We start from the raw sequence: 20,659 nt of genomic DNA, 5'->3' as shown, positions 1-20,659 counted from the left end.
CGCGACTCACTTCCGTTTCCAGTAATTTCTACGAGCAACAAAACCTTCGGCAGCAGTCGAGAGGTTTCCAGAAGCGAGATTTCACGCGTGACAGACACATTCAGAGCGAGTCCACGGCTTCATTCGTTACATACAACAGACGCGCATACAACATCTGTATTCACCCAAGATGGCAAAGTGGGGAGAAGGAGACCCTCGCTGGATCGTGGAGGAGCGAGCGGACGCCACAAACGTCAACAACTGGCACTGGTGAGATTCAGCCGGCAAATACACTCACACTCACTGCTCGAGCCATCTTGGTGCTAACACGCTAAAGCACACTCACTCTCCACTGATCCAGCCGTCATTTCCGTGTCGAACACCCCGGAGAAAATGCGGTTAGGTCGGTGTTGGATTAAAAGCTCGCTGTATTAGAAACCACTCAAGCTGTTGTTGCTGTTTTTATGTTTTATTTACGAAGTCAAATGCGGATGTCTGGCTAGTGTCGTCACAAGTGTATTTATGCCATGCTTGTAACGTTTCTTTCACCTGACGCTTTGGTGTTTTTAATAATATATATTCAGGAAATGTTTGTTTTTATCCTGCTGTCACTCGAGCTGTGAACTGTTCTGCGACAGTTCACTTCGGCTTTACTCGTTAGCGTCTCCGGTTCAACAGTGTAAGGTGGCATGGGTATTCATCATTACTGAAGAAGAGATGCTCCTACAGCAATTTAAATGGTTTGAATGTACTAAAGTGTTTAATTAATTGGTTTAACAACACGAACTGTGAAAGGACTGTAGGGATTGGATTTGATCAGTCTAGTAAAGCATTACGGGGTTCATCGCTAAGGATATTTTCTACTGGCCTGATTGGACCAGTGATTTAGATTGTTACTTGCCCTGCCAAAATTTTCACTTGCCCCACCAAAAAAATGAAATAAAAAATAGCTAATTCTTAGCCACATATTTTAAATAATGTGTCAAAAATAATGCCTGTGAATTTAGAATTAAAATATTTTTAAAAATTACACATTTAAGCAGTAAAATAAAGCTGTATGGAAAATGTGCTGGTATTTTGTTGCAAAACAAAAGATGGCTGACCTAAAGGTGAAAGAAAACTATGCTAAACATCACTTAATTTTTTTCATTGTGTTGTACGCATGTAAATATCTGTTTTCACATCGTTAGAAACAGACTTTCTTTTAGCCTAATTTGATGTCGTCGTCTCTTCACTTAACTGGTTTTTACCAGGTTGTGGAAAAAATAACGTGCTCACAACATCCAATCAGATAAAAGGAACCAAAAACCAATATGGGGTTTACGACTTCATAGAAAAGGCGAAACATTCAAAGACTTTAAAGCACAAATTGTTTCTCAATTCTAAAACTTTATATATGCACGCAATTGACAAATAGTCGAAGACTCGAAGGCAATTTAAAATTTTGTGACAAGGCAGACTGGCCTGATCGGGCCAGTAACAATTCTCTCTACTGTCCCGAACATCCCTCACGCTGGCCCCGGGCCATTTTGTGGTCCTTATTGTTGAGCCCTGCATTACATTGCCATGGGCCACATCTCCATCCTCCGCTTTTAACACTTGACAGCAAATACTGTTGAACCAGTTATTTGGATTTGTCACTGATAAATACGTGGGACATTCTACGAGAACCGTACATATTATTAATAGTAGTAATAAAAGCAAAACAATAACGACTGGAGTAATTATTTTAATTGAAACTACATACAATAATAATAACAAATATTTAACGAATAAGTATTTAACAATTAATCCGGGGTCGCCACAGTGGAATGAACCGCCAACTTATCCAACACATTTTTACGCAGCGGATGCCCTTCCAGCCGCAACCCATCACTGGGAAACACCTTGATGAACAGAATCATTTTATTTAAATTATTTAATAAAAATTATATTTAAAAAAACAAAAAATTGACCCTAAACTTTTGACCAGTAGTGTTAATACAGTAAATAAACAGTAATTAATCCCAAAAAATGTCTAAAATTGACTGATTTTTTGAGTTGTTCTGTAAAGGAATGTGTCATTCGTTTGGTTCTCAGATTTTTTATCTTTATTAAAACACTTTACAAATGTAAACCCTGTCATTGTCCTTGTCCTTAGCTCAAATGAACCAACAGCTTTACTAGTTTTGTCATACTAAAAATTGGTATTTAAAAAAATATTTCAGAAATAGCCAGTTTAGGTTGTTTTCTTTCACATCAATTGATTAAAAATATGAAAATAAAAATAAATTCTACAAATAAATACTACAAATATATAATACAAAAAAAAATGTACTGTTCCCCCCATGTTTCTGTCTGTCCTGTCACATTTGTATTAAATTTAACATAAAATGCGTGCAATACACTTTTAAGGTTATGACTCAAAGGATATGACATCATTTGATGGAGAAGCTGGCAGGGATCAAGGATGTGTTCTATCATTGAATTGTATGATTTTATACTTGCTTTGTATGTATTTTATTTATTTATTTATTTTTTTTTGAGGAAGACAAGCTTATGTCAGACCCTGTCACATTTTTATTAGTAAAAATGTATGTTTCTGGTAGAATGGCCCACATGTTTAGTTTAATACTTCTCTTCTGAAAACATGTCATTAAAATATTTTTTAGAGAGTTTTTTAGAGCATTTATTTGCAGAAAATGACAATTTGGTATAATAAAAATATTCCTCTGAAATAAAATAAAAAAACAATCTCTCTCTGTGGTCTATACTATACATTTTCAGCAATATTAATATGAAGTGTACCTCTTTCCCTAATGTTTAAAGCCTAAAAACATAAAACATTTGACATTGGCTTATTGTAATTTTTTTGCAAATAAGTGCTTTCAAAGACGAAATTAAGTATTTCTTTAATTAAATTTCACACTGGATGCATTTTAAAATCAGACAATTCTCTGACACAAAACCTGTTTTTCCACTTTTCGACCAAAGTTATTATATCAGGAGTAATAAGTGAGGATTAATTAAGATATAGAACAGGGCTGGACAATGTGATCGCCTGGCTTCAGCTTAAAAGACTTTTGGGACAAATGTGCTGCATTGTCAGTGGAGTTGGGTATATATAATATATAGTATAAACATAAAAATAAAATTAATCAGATTATTTAATGTCTATTTGTAAATAATTTATTATTATTAAATGATTGGTGTGATTTTTGTAGGCGAGTGCATTTGCATTTAATATTTTAAACAAATTACATGCATAGGCTCCATTTCAGCCACATTACAGCACGTACAAATTTTTAATATTTTTTTATGATCTCACTGCATGCTTACATTTGTAGATTTTAAAACAAATAATCTTCAGAACTGCCTAATCCTTCATGGCATAGTTTCAACAAGGTACTGAAAATGTTCCTCAGAGACTTTGATCTATATTGACATGAAAGCATTACACAGTTGCTGCAGAGTTGTCGGCTGCACATTCATGATTCGAATCTCTCGTTCCACCACATGACAAAGGTGCTTCATTGGACAGAGCTCTGGTGACTGTGCAGGCCATTTGAGTACAGTGTACTCGTTGTTATGTTCAAGAAACCAGTCTGAGATGATTCACGCTTTACGACATGGAGTGTTATCCTGCTGGAAATAGCCATCAGAAGATGGGGCACACTGTGACCACCAGCCTGATCCGTTGATATAAGGCAGGATGGATCCATGCTTTCATGTTGTCTAGTTTTGGTGAGCCTCAAAGAATTGTAGCCTTAAAGTTCCCTGTTCTAAGCTTACAGAAGTGGCACCCGGTGTGGTCTTATGCTGTAGCCCATCCAAAAGGTTGGACATATTGTGCATTCAGAGATTCTCTTCCACATACCTTGGTTGTAATGAGTGATTGAGTTACTGTTGCCTTCCTATAGACTAGAATCAGTCTGGCCATTCTCCTCTGGTATATTATGTCAAAACAATGTCATTTTGGATGCCATTAATCTGTCCAGCAATATAGTGTCCATGATGAGTAGTTCTTGGCCACTTTGTTTTCAGTAAAATTAGGCTGAAGACCTCTGCATATTTTATATACTTGAATGTAATGTTAATCACTTGTCATTTGTTTGACTATAGTCTTTTTCAACTCCTACCTTTCCTGCAGTTTTAAAATTATAATGGAGAAGTTTTGATTTTGGCATGACGAATCCAAAGCAATAATCTAAAAGCACTAGTTAAAAAAAATGACCTTGTTGTGGAGCCCTGGAAATGAGGGAATACTATAACAGAGTGTGCTTTGTATTATTAGGACAGAGAGGGACGTCACAAGCTGGTCATCAGAGAAGCTGAAGGAGCTACTCATGGGGTTGCAGGTGGAGAGCGAAGAGGGCAAGTGTGAGATCACAGAGGTCAGCAAGGTGGAGGGAGAAGCTTCCATCAACAATCGCAAAGGAAAGCTTATATTCTTCTATGAGTGGAATCTAAAGGCCGCCTGGACAGGTAAGGAACACTGTGATTGAAATCAGGTATAACTAAACTAAAGACCCCATTGTAGCCACAAACAAAGTTCTTTTTTCTTCTTCGTTCAGGGATGCAATTCCTCTCAAAAACAAGACTAACATTTAAAATTAGTGATTATAAAGCATATGATAATAAGAAGAAGAATGATGATAATAGTAATGTTTTTTTTTCTTCTTAAAATTACGTTCAATTCTGCTATAAAGCAGCTGTAAAGTGTTTGTTTTTATTTAAACGACTCTTTCTCTGGTTAGTTTTATTAAGTCAATAATAAAAATTAAACATACTCTCAAAAATGAATGTTAAAACAGCACAGATGCAGAGGAATGTTGGATGGGGTGTGGAAAGGTAGATCACTTAAATGTATTTTTGCAATGTTTGAAAATATTTACATTTTGGCAGAGGGTAAAAGTTGAGATTGTGTAAAATTTGTACTGTATATAGACTTGCTTTAAACTCCCTTGTGTTTCCTTGCTTGATAGGATGCCCCAGGATTTATGTAGAAAAAAACAGAGATGCATATACTACACATAGTCTTTTAAAGTGCTAGAAAATCCATACAATTAATTGGATGAAACCACACATCGTACAATGGCCCAGTGGATATAAAAACATACATTTATGTGTAGAATGGAACATATGTCAAAGATATGAAGTTTTATACAAAGTTGGACACCTGTAACCATGTATCTGGACAAATTGAAAATAAACTGATCAGTAAGGAACCTTGACTTATTCCCAGTTGTATTTAAAAATATTGTTTGTGTCTTCCTAATATTCTTACATATTTATATTGTTATTTAAAGTACAAAAAAGAAGGTACTTAAGGATGAATATGGCCCAGAGTAAAGTAAGGTTTATTTGAATCTAGTTTAGTAAACATTGAAGTTTAATACATTAATGTCATTTTAATTGTTGTGATTTGTATTGTTTTCATAGGGACATCAACATCGGGTATCAAATACAAGGGAAACATTGACATTCCAAATCTTTCGGATGAAAATGACATCGATGACTTTGATGTAAGTTACTCAGTAATGTTTATTTGTTATATATATATATATATATATATAGATTTTTTTTTTGACGTATTGTATATTGTCCGTAGATTGATTGATTGATTTTTATGTGGACCGTTTGGTTTTTGGGTTTAGAAAACAGTGTTGAAGTTTTCCAGAAAAACCGAACTGTGAGCACCAAATGAGCTTGATAGCCCACTAAAGCAGTGTTTCTCAACCAGAGGGCCAATCCAAAATAGAGGACTTCAGAAAGCCTCTGATTGGGCTTTGAGATTATTTTAAATTTGATTTAAAAATAATTACAGTGCCTGTTAATCCGCTGTAGCAACTTCTAAAATAGAGACTAAGCCGAAGAAAAATATATGAACGAATAATTTAGCATGTTACACTTCAATTCATTTTTGGTTGTTAAAGATGAGGAAACCTCTTATTAAAATTCTGATTTGTAGTCCAGGAAAAGATATGAACATTAATTAAAAAAAAAAAAAAAAAAAAAAAAAAAAAAATATATATATATATATATATATATATATATATATATATATATATATATATATATATATATATATATATATATATATATATATATGATTCTAGGAACATTGTTAAAACTGCATTTACAATTTTTAATTCATGGTTGTAAATTTCATTGAATTTGGCATTTGAAAATGGCATTTTAGGTTTTGGGCCTAAAAGAGAAAAATCTCCGACAGCAGTGTTCAGCACTCAGGTTTCACTCTTCTTTCAGCCATAGTCCCTGTGTGGATTGAAGCAGCTTTCACACTGGACACAGAAAGTGTTGCGCTGTAAAACCTATTGATTTCAATGGCTTGTGCCATGCAAGAGCTGTTTGTTGCTGTTCTGATTAAAGCGTAAGGGCAGTGGACAGCAAGGCTATAAATGAGCAGAATCTCCACAGAACGGTATACTGAGCTATTTGGAACTTTATAAAAATATATATGGAGCTGCTTGCAATAGGGTATATGTCGAGCTAGTGTTGTTCCCATAATGATAAACTTCCGGTGGCCTTTTATTGTGAGTTTTTTCCCATTTTAAATGGTTCCTTTAACAGCATCGATGTTGTAATTAAAATATAATCAGTTAAATAGACTTTGGCATTCATGTAGTTGCTCAAGCGTAAAACGAGACAAAAAGCCGATTACATGCACACGCTTGTCAGAATCGGCAGAGGAGCGCAAAAGCTCCATTGAATATACTAGGGTAAAATAATTATTCATATTATAAAGACATGGCGGGGAAAATGTGATTTAATGCAGTGTTTCTTGTACAATCTGAGACCCGCTTTATATTGGATATCACTCAGCTAGTGGAGATCGCTGATTTTTCAAGAAAACAGACCTCAAACGCACCGATTTTGCAATGTCATTTAGTTCACTGGAAGCGGTTAACCCAGGTTACTGGCAAATTAAAAGTCCTATTAGCATGCATAAACCCTGTAGCATGACTGTGCTGTCATAGCAAAAATGCTGCCTATACTTAATCACTGTCAACAAAATGTGGTTATTTTATTGGCTTGTGTTTTTTAAAAAATCTGTCAAATTCAAGTTATTGAGTTAAATTTTAAGTCTTAAAAATTTACTTTGTATTATTTAATAAAGCAATCAATAATTATTACAAAGAAGCTCCAGTCTTCAGCTTTAGCCTAGAATTTTTTGGCACATTCCATCCCAGTAAATTTTAAAAGGCCCTTGGATTCAAAATCTTTGAGATCCTGTCAGTAATTTCTAACTCTGCTTTTTGAACAAAAATTAAACAGAAGGACCTGATTACTTTATTTAGCATTCATGTCTGATTCATCAGTTGGAATAATTTGATTCCTAATTAAAGAAAAAGCATCCTTGTAAATGTAGCCAATGATCTAAACACGAATAATTATATGGCCGTGTATATATATATCCAGCAATATCTGTTATGTAAGTGCTGATGATATTTTTGTTGACTCTCTTAGATCGGTGTCAGTCTTTGTAAAGATGAACCGGAAACAGCGCTGCTATCTCTGATGAGGAAGGAGGGAGCCAATAAAATTCGCACGGCTCTTGCCAGCTATGTGGGCTTCCTCAAAACAGGCAAGTCTCACAGGGACACCAAAAAACGAACACATGCAAGGGTTTGTGGCGTTTTTCTGATGTTGAATGCTGTTGTTTGTTGTAGAGTTCACACAGGGCATGATCCTACCCACAGCCAACGGCATGACCAAACAGCCAACAGGCCAGGCTATAACTGAGACCAGCAAAACTCAGGTGAGCCTTTTCAATGCTACTTTGAATTAACTGTTGTGCATATCCATCACTCCCAAGTATTTGAATATTTGTCACATCAATGACTTTTTCAAATACAAAAAATTCAAACACTTGCAGTGGAATTGCAGACATTTATTAAAGTAAAAAAAGACATTCATCTGAACTCTATCATTTTTGAAATGTATTTAATAAATGTAATTAATCAGCAGATCATGGATGTAATTATATCTAATTAACCACATTTAATAAGTTATCATTAAATTGAGATAAAATCTAAAAGTGGATTTTGAAATTGTAAAAAATATATACAAATTATGGATAAGCGAAATGGAGGGATCTAAATATATAACGGTCATTTAAGATAAATGTTCAAGCTATTTACTTAATATTTGCCTAATGGATAAAAGAATTCTGCATTTAGGTTGTCGGCAAATAGGCTACTTTAAAGTTTTTTTTTGTTCCGTTTTGAATACAGATAAACCAAAAGGTATACTACAATAATATTGAATATGGTCTTTCATTTATATTTAAGGTTTTCCACTCATGTTTGCATACAGAGATGCGGTTGTCAATGTATTGTTGTGGTAAAAGTAAATAATTATTAATAAGCGGTATCGAGGTGGTCTGCCACTTAATATGTCTGTGTAGGAACTCTGAGGCCTAATCTGATTAAGGGTGCTTTCACACCTAGACTCTTGTTTCAGAACAATTCGATTGAAACAAACTCTGGAACGGATCCATTGTACTCAGAAAGCAATATGATCTGAACCAGCTTATATTACAGTGTACAATGGATATGTAATAGGCATATTTATGACTATACAAAGAGAGAATTATGAGTAGTGCGGGATGTCATTCTTACCGATAAATGTGCGTTTCATGTCAAATACGAAAGTAAAGGCATGCTGAAATATTAACAAGAGCTGTTTTATCCATTAAGAAAATTTACAGAACAGCAGTCTTGGTTTATCTGTTATTTCTCTCTATAATGTAAAGCCTATAATGCATAATTCTAGTCAACAGTTGTGTATGAGAAAATCTTACCCCTCTCTCCATTCAAAATTAAAGCGCAGCTTTTCACTTTTAATGTCTTATTGCTTATTGCCTTAAATTAAAATAAGGAGGCATGGCAGCTGAGGGGGACTCAAAATAAACTGGAACCAATGTGAAAAGAGTTTACTCGCATGTGTCTTGTTTTAGATATTTTGGTCCGTTTAGAGACTTTGCTGCGTGAAAGCAAAGCGAACCGCACCAAGAACAAAACGCAACATTGTAACAATTTTCATCCCTGTTTCCGAACAAAACAATCAATCTACAGATGTAAAATAGGGTTGGGTAATGTCGACTAATTTGGCATCGTATGATGTGTAATGTGAAACATCGCGATGGAAGATAGCATCGTTGTTGTAGGCGGCAGTGAATGAATGATTTATGAATAATTAGTTCATTCTTAACTAATTAATTAATTATTTGTAGCCTACCTACGTGATGTGTGTTTTCAGCTGTGTGATGTGTACGGGGCCATGTGTGTATTTTTTGTGAGTGGGTTGCTGCTGCAACCGGGGCTAGGCGTTGTGGAGCATCACAAAGCTGGCTCAGCATCGTGATGGCTATTGGCCTTCAGCGATGGACGATTGCATCATCTATCGATGCAACACTAGTATGAAAGCACCCTTAGTAAATTATGTTAAGCTAAAAGTGCTCCTGTCAGACCCAGAAATCGACTGAATGGATTTAGAAATGGTAAAACTCAAGTGTTTTACTTAGGAAACTTGTTAAATGAGCCTATTAAACAAAATAATTCCTTTAAGTAAATGTGCTGCACTAAAATGGTTTTATTAATCATTTTGATATAAATGAAACTGAACCATCTGAAACTCCTTATTTGTGTGTGTTTTTTTAGATTGGCTCCTGTAGCACTGCTCCTCCGCCTTCCAACACAGGAGTAAAAATCCCAACCTGCAAGTTTTCGATAAGGGACACTTTCCTCACCTCACCAGAAGAGCTGTATCGGGTCTTTCTCAATCAGGAGGTGAGATTGCTAAGATTGGCGCATTGCTTAAAACAGCATCTAGACATCCCCTAATCAGTGGGATTTTAGAATGAAAGGAGAATCATTAATAACACAATTTGTTTAAGAAGAATCTCGAATTGTTCATTTTAGCTGGTTCAGGCGTTCACACGCAGCGGTGCTATGGTTGAAGGGGAAAAAGGTGGCAAATTTCGCCTATTGAATGGAAATGTGAACGGAGAATTCCTGGAGCTGGTGAGATTTTGGTTTCAAATATAAATATAACGTAACTACATGATGCTAGCCTGTAAATAAACTGCTAGAGTATTGATAGTGATAAGTGAATAATGATTTCTGAGAACATTTTGCTGTGGTTCAACAGGTATCAGAGCAGAAGATAGTCATGAAGTGGAGGTTCAACACGTGGCCTTGTGGTAAGCTGAAACACTACACATGACTGACCGGCCTCAATGGATTTAACAAGTTGTGAAATCAACAGATACATTGGTTTAGATCTATTCAGTATTCATCAGTTTTTTTTTTTGGGTTAGGACCGTTCACGCAAAAATGAAAAGTGTGCAATCATTTGCGCAGTCCCAACTTAATTTTTTAATCTTCTGAACAAAAAAAAAAAAGATATTTAGAAGAATGTTGCTGGAAACCTATAGCCATTGACATCCATAATATAATTGGTTACGCAGTGAAGATATCAATAGTTACTTTTTCCAGCATTCGTCAAAAAAGTCTTTTGTGTGCAACAGAAATAAATAAAAAATCAATAAAGGCTAAATTATTATAATTATTATTATTTTAATTTGTTAAATTATTACAAACAAGTCATTTTCATTTGGATTATTTCAAAGATTAGTTCAGTTTATTATTTGATTCATATTAATATTTAAATTCATATTCATATTATTATTTATTCTTTTTTATTTGGGGATGAAATTATATAGATTGAATGGAGCCTTTAACTAAAACCTTCCTTTTGTGGAGTTTAACCTACTGCAATCTAATCTGCTGAGTTTAAGTTTTTGTCTACTGCACATGTAAAGTATTTCCTTCCCTATGAACACACAATGTTTATATTGTGTAAACTCCTCGGCATATCCTGATAGCACAATGTTTACATTTAGCAATATTTTTTTATGTTGGACTTGTAATCAGCTTTTAAAAAGTGTTTTATATATTATTAACATTGGTTTTACTTTTCTGCATTTTTATCAAATATTTGCCTAGAAATTCAAAGTGAGAAATGACCACATATGAATGAGTACATTTCTGAGTATATACTTTAAAATATAAAAAATAAAGTCCTTTCTACAGTGGTCAAGAGAGCCAAATGTGCTGCAAATTAAGAAAACATGTGCAGTTACAAACACCACCAGCAAATTGAGTGAAGATCTTTAACCCTTTGACAGCACACGTGCTGCAAATCCTTACAATGCAAACACAAAAAACGTACATTAACCTACATTTTCTCACAACACTTGCAAACAGAATGGAACACAACAGAAATGTTTCAAGGGGACCCTAAAACTTAGGGCTGTAACTGATCACAAATCTAACAGTTCGGATTTGTATATATTTTTTTATTTGTTATTATATTTATATTTATATATTATTTATTTATTTATTTTTTTGTGTCTCAGATCAGACCATTTTTTTTGAACAGCACTGCAAGACACTTGTGGTTTTAACAAAACAGAACCTGTTTTATTAAAATGAAGAATTAAGCAGCTGAATAAAAATAAAACAAATTTAATTAATTTATTTTTTTTATTAATTTAATGCAATAGCAGCCTACAACTTTGATTTTTGAGCATCTAGTTAAATGCACATGACGTTGATTTTAATCTTTACCATAAACATCAGTGGTTTTATCTAAATTACAATCTGTTCACCTAGTAATTCTGTGTTATTTGACTGTTTGTAACGTCTTTCTCGATTTTTGTGTTTTTCAAACAGATTTGAATGCAGCGATTGGAAGGATTAATAGACATATGCAAATCACCATCATTTATGTTGCGGGGGTGTTGAGATCCTGATCTTTTAATGATTAATCATGCAGCTTACACTGAATACATTGATGCAGGCTAAACAAGTAGAGATAGAAAACAGTTTTAATAACCTAAGAAACCCCCCAAAACTACTTCTGTCATCATATTTTACAGGAAAGGCTAAATGCTTTAATACATGTGATTTGAATGACGTGAGAGCCAATCAATCTGTGATAATTACAACATTAGGATTAATCTACCAGTAAAAAAAAGTACTAATATGCAGGTCATGCGTGTTCTTAATCATAGGTCGTGATCCATACGAATTACGTTATGTTAAAATGTCACACCCCTACTAAAACATGACAGATGCTACTTTGAAATGTTTATTGGGCCATGACTAGTGCTCAGTGCAGTTGTAGTTTTTTGTTGTCTTTTATAGAAAAATCCTGATTGTCTGGATTTGACAAATCCTGATTATCCTGATTTTTTAGCCTAAATAATCATAAACTAATTAGCCGTCTCTGTTTTAAGGTCCCCTTGAAACATTTTCGTTGTGTTCCGTTCTACTTGCAAGCATTGTGAGAAAATGCAGTGCGTTTTTTTTTACAAATGTGTTTGAATTGTGAGGATTTGCAACATGTGTGCAGTTAAACGAAAGAATGTGTTCCATGTGGTCAATATAGATAAACTATTAATTGATTGAATTTACTAAAATGGTACAGTATTGTGATTATATATGTATGGAGATATGAGATTTTCATCCTATCGCCCAGTCCTAGATTTATTAGTGTTTTACTGCTCGATGTTTACCTCATCTGTCTGTCTCATTTCAGAGCACTACGCAACGGTGACATTGACTTTCACAGACAAGGGTAATGAGACAGAGCTAAAGGTGGATTGTCGAGGAGTTCCTGAGAGCGAAGAAGAGCGAACACGAGATGGATGGCAGAGGTACTACTGCCACGCTATTAAACAGACATTTGGCTATGGCGCACGACTCTGCTGAGCACAGGATGTAGCAGCCTCAGAGATATCTTGTTGGATTTTTTTTTTTTTTGGCTCTTTCTTTAACCGTTTTTATTTCTCTTCATTTGGCTCCACCTACAAAAACAGAGGATCTGAATGTGACTCTACTGAAACAGCAGGCAACATCACATTGCTCTTATCACATTATTTGGATGATTTTGATGTTTACAGTTATTAAATGATTGGAAATCAGGACTGAAAAGAGTGTTAAAAAGGGGACATGAGTCATATCGGTGTATGTGTGTAATATAGTCTACTTGTTTTAGCATGACGGCACTCCTGTCCTGTTCTGTGAGGGCTCACAGGGTCGAACGGTGCCTTTTATGCACTGGCTGGCTTTTGGAAAGGGTCTCGGAGTTATGAAAAGATTGGATGTTTGGAGAAGCAAAAATAAAGAGAGATTTCAGAGCACTCGGTTAACGTTTCTTTCTGATGGAATTCTTACTCATGTACATTTGTCACCGCATCTTATAGTATTATGATCATGTGATTTTTATTCATAGCCATTTATATTGCTCAAGAAAACGATAAGATGTTTCTTTTGTGTCTACATTAAAAAGGAAGTCATGTAAAATGAAAAACTGGTTATTTTTTAGATCACTGCTTTTCTATTTGCTCTGTATGACTGCAAGTACTGTACTGTTAGCTGCTGACATGTTTTAAATGCTTGAAAAGGGAACCACAAGTCATTCAGTAACCCAAAAAAATGTGGGATATATTGCCCCCGAAAATATGATCCCGATGAGTTTTATTTATTTCCTTGTACATTTTTGGCATCACACTTTTTGTGACCAGGCAAAGAACGTCATTTCCTTCAAATAAAAGTATGTTTGAAACATCATCCTCAGATAATTTATTCAGACAACGCCTTGTAACAGTTCGTGTAACATTTTTAACTACATTTCATTTGTCTTTTCATCACAGTAGTTGAGTTAAGAATAGAAAAGGCATATTTATATAATAGTGTAATATCTACATCTTAAAATATGCTTTATAGATAAGAATATCCACTATAAAATATACAACTGGCTTTAAGAACCCCTGGGTATCCTACTGTGGAAAATGAAAACTTGAGTTTAAAGATGGTAAATATTTACCTTTATAAATATTATAAGTCACAGCTTATAAACAGTAGGCGGTTCAAACTACAGTTTTAATCATGAATCCAACTTAAAGAAAATAAGTGGTGCTGCTCGCTATCGCAGAATCTCGATCATTTTATAAACAATAGATTCCTTATCGGAATTTAAAACTAGAAAACAAATTTATATGGTTAACTTCATGGCAAATATAACACCACAACAGAGCAATTTCACAAATTAAAAATTAAATATAAATGTCAGGTTAACAATAACACCCTCCCCCAAAAAAGATGTTGGGTCTTCATAAATGATACTGCAGTTTTCAGTGAAAGAGATTGTCGGATCTTGTGTAACTTAAATAAGAATAAAATGAAAGGTTATAACACAGCACTGGACTAGTACAGTTATAAACATGAGTAGAAACATTGGTATGAATCTCACCTTTTCAAATGCCCAGTCAAGGGGAATGGGTTTCCAAGCAGATGAACAGCTCAGACTCCTAAAAAACATAATAAAAACAATACATTTATCTTCTGAACTGTGAAAAGCTAAAGGTTTTTTTTTTTTTTTTTTTTTTTGAAATGCAATAAATTTAGACTACTTTAGGTGAGTCTCCTCTACGATCAGGATTTGGGGCATGGTCCTGCTGTGCAGGAGTTTACTTCCTGGTGTGATAGATTTTCTCTTCAGTTAAATGCAAGTAAAACAAACGATATGGTGATAGATTACAGGATGGCTTCTCCAACCCCGAACATAACTAATATTAAAGGCTTGGACATTGAAATTGTTGATACGCATAAATATCTAGGGGTTGTTATTGATAATATGTTGACATTTCAACCTAACACCCAGGCTGTATATAAAAACGTCCAACAAAGATTGTTTTTTCTGAGGAAACTTAGATCATTTCAGGTCTGTACCTCTATGATGACGCTGTTTTATAAACAATTTATCGAATCTATTTTATCTTTTTGCATTGTAGCATGGTACGGCAATCTGAGTGTGTCAAGCAAGAACAGGTTGAGCAGCCTGGTGAAGGTGGCAGGCAAGATCATTGGTTTTAATCAGACTGGTCTAATGGTAATCTACCATAATTATGTTCTAAGGAGAGCTCAGGGTATACTATGCACTCCGGATCACCCTCTGTACTCTGTATTTCAGCTGTTGCCATCAGGATGTCGTTTTAGGGTTCCTATGTGCAGGACAAATAGAACCAGAAATTCTTTTATAATGGTGGCCATTAGGTCTTTAAATGAGTCCAGGGGGGAGGGGGATGTTTCTATGTGGTGATGTGTGGATGTTGTGTGGTAAAATTTATTTAGTTTTTTAATGTGTACATGGAACTTCGCCTGTGTTATGGTACCTTGTTGCAATTTTAGTTTGCCCTAATGAGATAATAAAGCTGAGTCTGAGTCTACCAGTTAACTAAAAGTTTTTACATACACTACCTGACAAAAGTCTTATTGTTTATCCAAGTTTTAGGAACAACAAATAATAACTTGACTTCAAGTTTATCATTGGGTATCAGAAGTGGCTTATATAAAGGGCAAATGCCTCTACATTGCGCTTATTTTCCCAAGAATAAAATACGATCATGCCTTGATTTTTAATCATTTAATTAGGAAGTAAGGTCTCACTTTGCTTAGCCAAACGTCTTGGCACGTAACAGAAATATTGTACAGTATAGAAAATGAAGTCATGGTGCAGTGGAAAAGAATTAATATTTTGTATGACTCCCATGAGCTTGAAGGACTTCATCCATGCATCTCTGCAATGACTCAAATAACTTCATCTGGAATGGCAAAGAAAGTGTTCTTGAAGGACTCCCAGAGTTCTCTCCTCTCCTGAGATGTGTAATTTAACGGGGAGAACAAATGTATTGATACCTCAGGCTGTTGATGTTTCCATCCTCTCTGCAGATCTCTTGCTCACTCCCATACTGAATGTGACCCCAAACCATGATTTTTCCTTCACCAAACTTGACTGATTTCTATGAGAATCTTGGGTCCATGTGGATTCCAATGGGTTTTTTGTGACGAATTATCTGAAAATAATCTACCTTCTGCCACTTTTCCAATAGATCAACTAGAAGTCAAGTTATTATTTGTTGCTCTATGAAATGTTGAGCTGCTAACTTGAGAACCGATCCAATCACTTCAGTCCAATTCACAAATAAATCTACGTGAATCAGTAAAATTGTGTATTTGAGAGCTGATTTACCAGGTTTGCTAAAAAAAAAACCCACATCTCATTCATTTAATTTATTACTTTCTAAAACCAGAAAAAAATAAAATATAATCTATGTTCCTTCTTCAATTTGAGTCACTTACACTGGAGGAATCAGTGTTGATGACCAGATCACTGGCAGTTTTTTGAGGCGTCTCCTCTCGCTCAGGTGACCTGGCTTTGATGGAAACATTTTGCCATCTTCTCCTACTGAAAAATATTTAGATTAAAATGACTGCTTGTATGGCACAAGCTTACTTTTATATATTTCAAGGACATAACGTGCATTCTGATGAGTGATATTGTACCTGTGGGACTGCCATTTGCCCTTTGTTTTGCATGTTTCTGATGTTGATGAGGTAGAGGTCTGATCTGCCACATCCTTCAGGAAGTCAAACAGCTTCTCTGAATTAATACACTGCTTCCTACAACGTAAGATTAAACAACACAAATATGTTTAGGACACAAACTAAGAAAAAAAACACTGTTATTAATTATATGTTTTTTAATAGAAGAGGAATCTCACATGTGATTGATGGACATCACTCTGCTGTTTCTGGACTGGGTTATTTTACAGGTCATGGTGAGAAGAGATTTGAGGAATATTTCTAAAGCTTTAGCTAAATGTCAAGTCATGGAACGTAACAGCTATATTAATGACTTACCATAATTTAATTTAAGACAGATAATTCTCTTATTTCATATGAGGGTTATTGTAAAGAGTCAATAGAACAACAAAATCAAAGAGTCGAAGGATAACTTATTTGAAACGGGTTTGAAACTAGAGCATCTTTTTACTGATTTACAAAAAAAGAATGAAGTAATCAAAAGAATGAAAAAATCAAAAAGTGTTGAGGTAGGGGCAACCAATAAATGAGGTAAGCAGCCACTTAGGGCCCCTGGGAATTAGGGGGCCCGGACCGATGCCAAGAAGCCTATATACAGTTGAAGTCAGAATTCTTAGCCCCCTGTTTATTTTTTTCTCAATTTCTGTTTTACAGATTTTTTTTTCAACACATTTCTAAACACAATAGTTCAATAACTCATTTCTAATAACGGATTTATTTTATCTTTGCCATGATGACAGTAAATAATATTTAACTAGATATTTTTTACGACACTTCTGTACAGCTTAAAGTGACATTTAAATGCTTAACTAGCTTAATTAGGTTAACTAGGCAGGTTAGGGTACGTAGGCAAGTTATTGTATAACAAAGATTTGTTCTGTAGACTATCGAGAAAAAATATATAGCTTAAAGGGGCTAATAAATATTTGCTTGAATGGTGTTTAAAAAAAATTAAAACTGCTCTTATTCTAGCCGAAATAAAACAAGTAAGACTTTCTCCAGAAGAAAAAATATTATCAGACATACTGTTAAAATTTACTTGCTCTTTTAAACAAGTAAACATCTGTTTAAACATCATTTGGAAAATATAAAAAAAAAAAAAGAATTCAAAGGGGGGGGTAATAATTTTGACTTCAACAGTAATTCATATAGCTGTTTTATAAATTTTCTATCGTATGTTGTAAAATCTGTCTATAACTGTACAGATTACTTCTTTTCAAAACTGGGGGCCCCCATGAATAATGGGACGTTCCTTCCGTACTGCACATGCTCGAGCTGTAAGTGGTTTAAAGACATTTGCCTGCCAGCAATCAGAGTAAAGCTGTAGTTGAGTGCAAAAAAGTAGAAATAAGACAAACAATGAAACGAGCATTTCACCAAGTAAAAAGTAACCACTGCGATTCACAAACAGCAATTATTGAATTCGATTGATTGTGAGTTAAATTTGTTCAAATGTTTTTTTGTTATTTATATTAAAATCTTATCACAAATAATGGCTATTTAATTGTATATAGTTGGTGAACTTGCTTTTATTTGTAAATTTATTGTATTTAATTATACATTAAGAAGATAAAGGGTCACTTTAAATATGAAAATATATTTTACACATACACAGTTGAAGTCAGAATTATTAGCCCCCTGTTTATTTTTTACCCCAATTTCTGTTTAACGGAGAGATTTTTCTTAACACATTTCTAAATGCTTTAATAACTCATTTCTAATAACTGATTTATTTTATCTTTGCCATGATAACAGTAAATAATATTTAACTAGATATTTTTCAAGACACTTACAGAATACTTACAACTTACAGTGACATTTAAAGGCTTAAGTAAGTTAATTAGGTTAATAAGGCAGGTTAAGTTAATTAGGCAAGTTATTGTATAATGATGGTTTGTTCTGTAGGGAAAAAAATTTAGCTTGAAGGGGAATATAATTTTGACCCTAAAATGGTTCATGAAAAAAAAATGCTTTTATTCTAGACAAAATAAAACAAATAAGACGTTCTCCAGAAGAAAAAATATTATCAGACATACTGTGAAAATTTACTTGCTCTTTTAAACAATTTTTAAATGGAAATATTTAAAAAGGAAAGAAAACATGAAAGGTAGCTAATAATTCTGATGGGAGACTCCCAGGGAAAACGGGAATATTGGCAGGTATGATTATGTACTGTATAAAAAAAATTAGTTATAATAAATGAGTTATTAAAACTAATATGTTAAGGAATTAGTTGAAAAATATCTGCTCTCTGTTAAACAGAAATTGGGGAAAAAAAATAAACAGATGATAATAATTTGGAGGGGGCTAATAATTCTGACTTCAACCGTATATATATATATATATATATATATATATATATATATATATATATATATATATATATATATATATATATATATATATATATATACACATATATACACATATATACTTTTTAACATGCAATTCATTAACGAAAGAAAAAAATATTCATAGAGAAAGAATATTTCAATAGGGCCCCATACCTGGAATTGCTTAGTTAGGGCCTCAAAATCAGTCTGCCCCTCTGTGGAACCTATCTGAAGTGTTGATTTTTAGAAAGTTATTTCACTGATTTGAACCAATAAAAACTTCAGAAATACGAACTAAGGAGTCAACAGGACAAAAAAGTCAATGAAATTACTTAATTTTTTTTTCAGTTGTGGTTTTAGAAATGCAATTTCACTGATTTGAACTGATTACAATATTCAGTAAATATGAACTAAGGGCCATACAGAACAAAATCACTAAAAAGTCAAAGTCAATAAATTGATTCTTTTGAAAGTTTGAATCTTAAAAACTATTAACTTATCTGTGCCAATCGTGACGTTCTATGAACTAAAGAGTCAATAGAGCAAAATAACGCAGTAGTCGAGAGACAACCTGTTGGAATCGCTGTTCTTCAAATACAATTGATCTAATTTGACTTAAAAACTAACAACAAAAGATTGAATAAAAGATTCTCATAGGTCCATGCCATAGGGTCCATGCAGAGAAACCGACTCTTTATAGAGTCATAGTTGAGAGCTATTTTGAGCCAATCTCAAAGATCTTGCGATGTTGCCCAGGGCATCACCAGCATAAGCGTGGACGGAACAAAAAAAGTCAAGTTTGAGGAATCGACATATTAAACATTCATTAAAATAAAGTTACAAATATGCAAAAAAATAAGTGCATAAATATAAACAAACAAATAAATGACAATAATAATAAAAATAATAACAACAACAACAACAAATAAGTAAATAAAACATGCTTAATTTGTAAACTGAGGTACCCTAATTGTTAAGTGTGTTGTAATACTTTAATAACTTGCAAATGATTCTAGCTACAAATATTACCCAGAACGCAACAGCATGCGTCATTCACTGTTTTGTAAGGATACATATGATGACTGGTACAGCTGTAGCGATTCGACCCACCTCAGTGTCCTTCTGCATTATTTTCTTGACGCGTCCCTGCATGGCCGAAAGTCGAACAACAGCAGGATGAGTGGAACGGTTCGCAGTCGCAGAGGTGCCCCACAAAGCTCACAAAACTTCCAAGTACAAAAATACTCACGGGTGGAAAGCGAACATTAAACTTTCTCTTTTGTCCGGGCATTTTGAATACTTAAATATCCGCATTAGGCTTACATTTTGAACCATTTTACGATTCGGAGTGCGGAGCTCCATTTGTTTACCTTTTACAGGAAGTGTTGAAGCAGAAATGAATGGAAGAACAGGTGGGTCGAGCCAAGGTAACGCCCCTGTCACGTGCGGCGTGGCGTTTGTAAACAGTACATTGTTACCTATGTTTTATCATTTTAATAATAATAACAATAATTTAAAAAGTCAATTGTGAATTTCTATTTTACAAGTAAATTTTTTATATTTACAAAAAAAATGCTACAGTGTCGGATAGTTACATTTAAAAGACATGGATTTCATTCTACGGTAAGGTAGGACTGTAGAGTATTGAAACCCGTTCCCGCCACTGAATAAAAAAAAAAAAACAAAAAAAAAAAAATACAATGTAAAAAAAATAATAAAGTCAGAATTCTGAGTTTTACAGTCAAAATTCCATTCAGATTTCCATTCAGATTTGTGAGTTATTAAGTTAGAATTCAGTTATTAAGTCAGAGTTCCGAGTTATTAATTCAGAATTGTGAGTTATAAAGTTAGAATTGTGAGTTAGTCAGAATTATGAGTTATTAAATCAGA

At 34.0% G+C, this 20,659-nt stretch overlaps 2 protein-coding genes across 7 annotated transcripts; one reads left to right on the top strand and one right to left on the bottom strand.

The window, feature by feature from the left end:
• Positions 1–8: 8 nt before the first annotated feature.
• Positions 9–13,622, top strand: ahsa1b (AHA1, activator of heat shock protein ATPase homolog 1b). 2 transcript variants are annotated; one of them, NM_212602.1, is given in 9 exon segments: positions 9–249; positions 4,253–4,443; positions 5,401–5,483; positions 7,450–7,567; positions 7,653–7,741; positions 9,645–9,773; positions 9,906–10,007; positions 10,135–10,186; positions 12,589–13,192. In NM_212602.1, coding segments are annotated over 9 exon segments (1,017 nt in total). In that variant the 5' UTR covers positions 9–169; the 3' UTR covers positions 12,762–13,192.
• LOC100535468 (dr1-associated corepressor) lies at positions 12,867–20,140 on the bottom strand. Of its 5 annotated transcripts, none has more exons than XM_073927744.1 (8): positions 20,019–20,140; positions 19,843–19,915; positions 18,944–18,997; positions 16,616–17,757; positions 16,398–16,514; positions 16,194–16,296; positions 14,305–14,362; positions 12,867–14,216 (listed from the first exon to the last, which is right to left on the bottom strand). In XM_073927744.1, exons 4-7 carry the CDS (start codon positions 16,669–16,671, stop codon positions 14,321–14,323), a joined length of 318 nt encoding a protein of 105 aa, XP_073783845.1. In that variant the 5' UTR covers positions 16,672–17,757; positions 18,944–18,997; positions 19,843–19,915; positions 20,019–20,140; the 3' UTR covers positions 12,867–14,216; positions 14,305–14,320. The 5 variants fall into 5 exon arrangements, with proteins under 5 accessions (XP_073783845.1, XP_003200419.2, XP_005158954.1 ...); XM_073927745.1 differs by having other exon boundaries at positions 13,611–14,216; positions 16,194–16,299; positions 16,616–16,650; XM_073927746.1 differs by having other exon boundaries at positions 13,611–14,216; positions 16,616–16,650.
• Positions 20,141–20,659: the final 519 nt, after the last annotated feature.

This window comes from Danio rerio, chromosome 17, assembly GCF_049306965.1.
Source record: "Danio rerio strain Tuebingen ecotype United States chromosome 17, GRCz12tu, whole genome shotgun sequence".
In the NCBI taxonomy this organism is placed as follows: Eukaryota; Metazoa; Chordata; class Actinopteri; order Cypriniformes; family Danionidae; genus Danio; species Danio rerio.
This window is presented reverse-complemented; position numbering and strand designations above follow the sequence as displayed.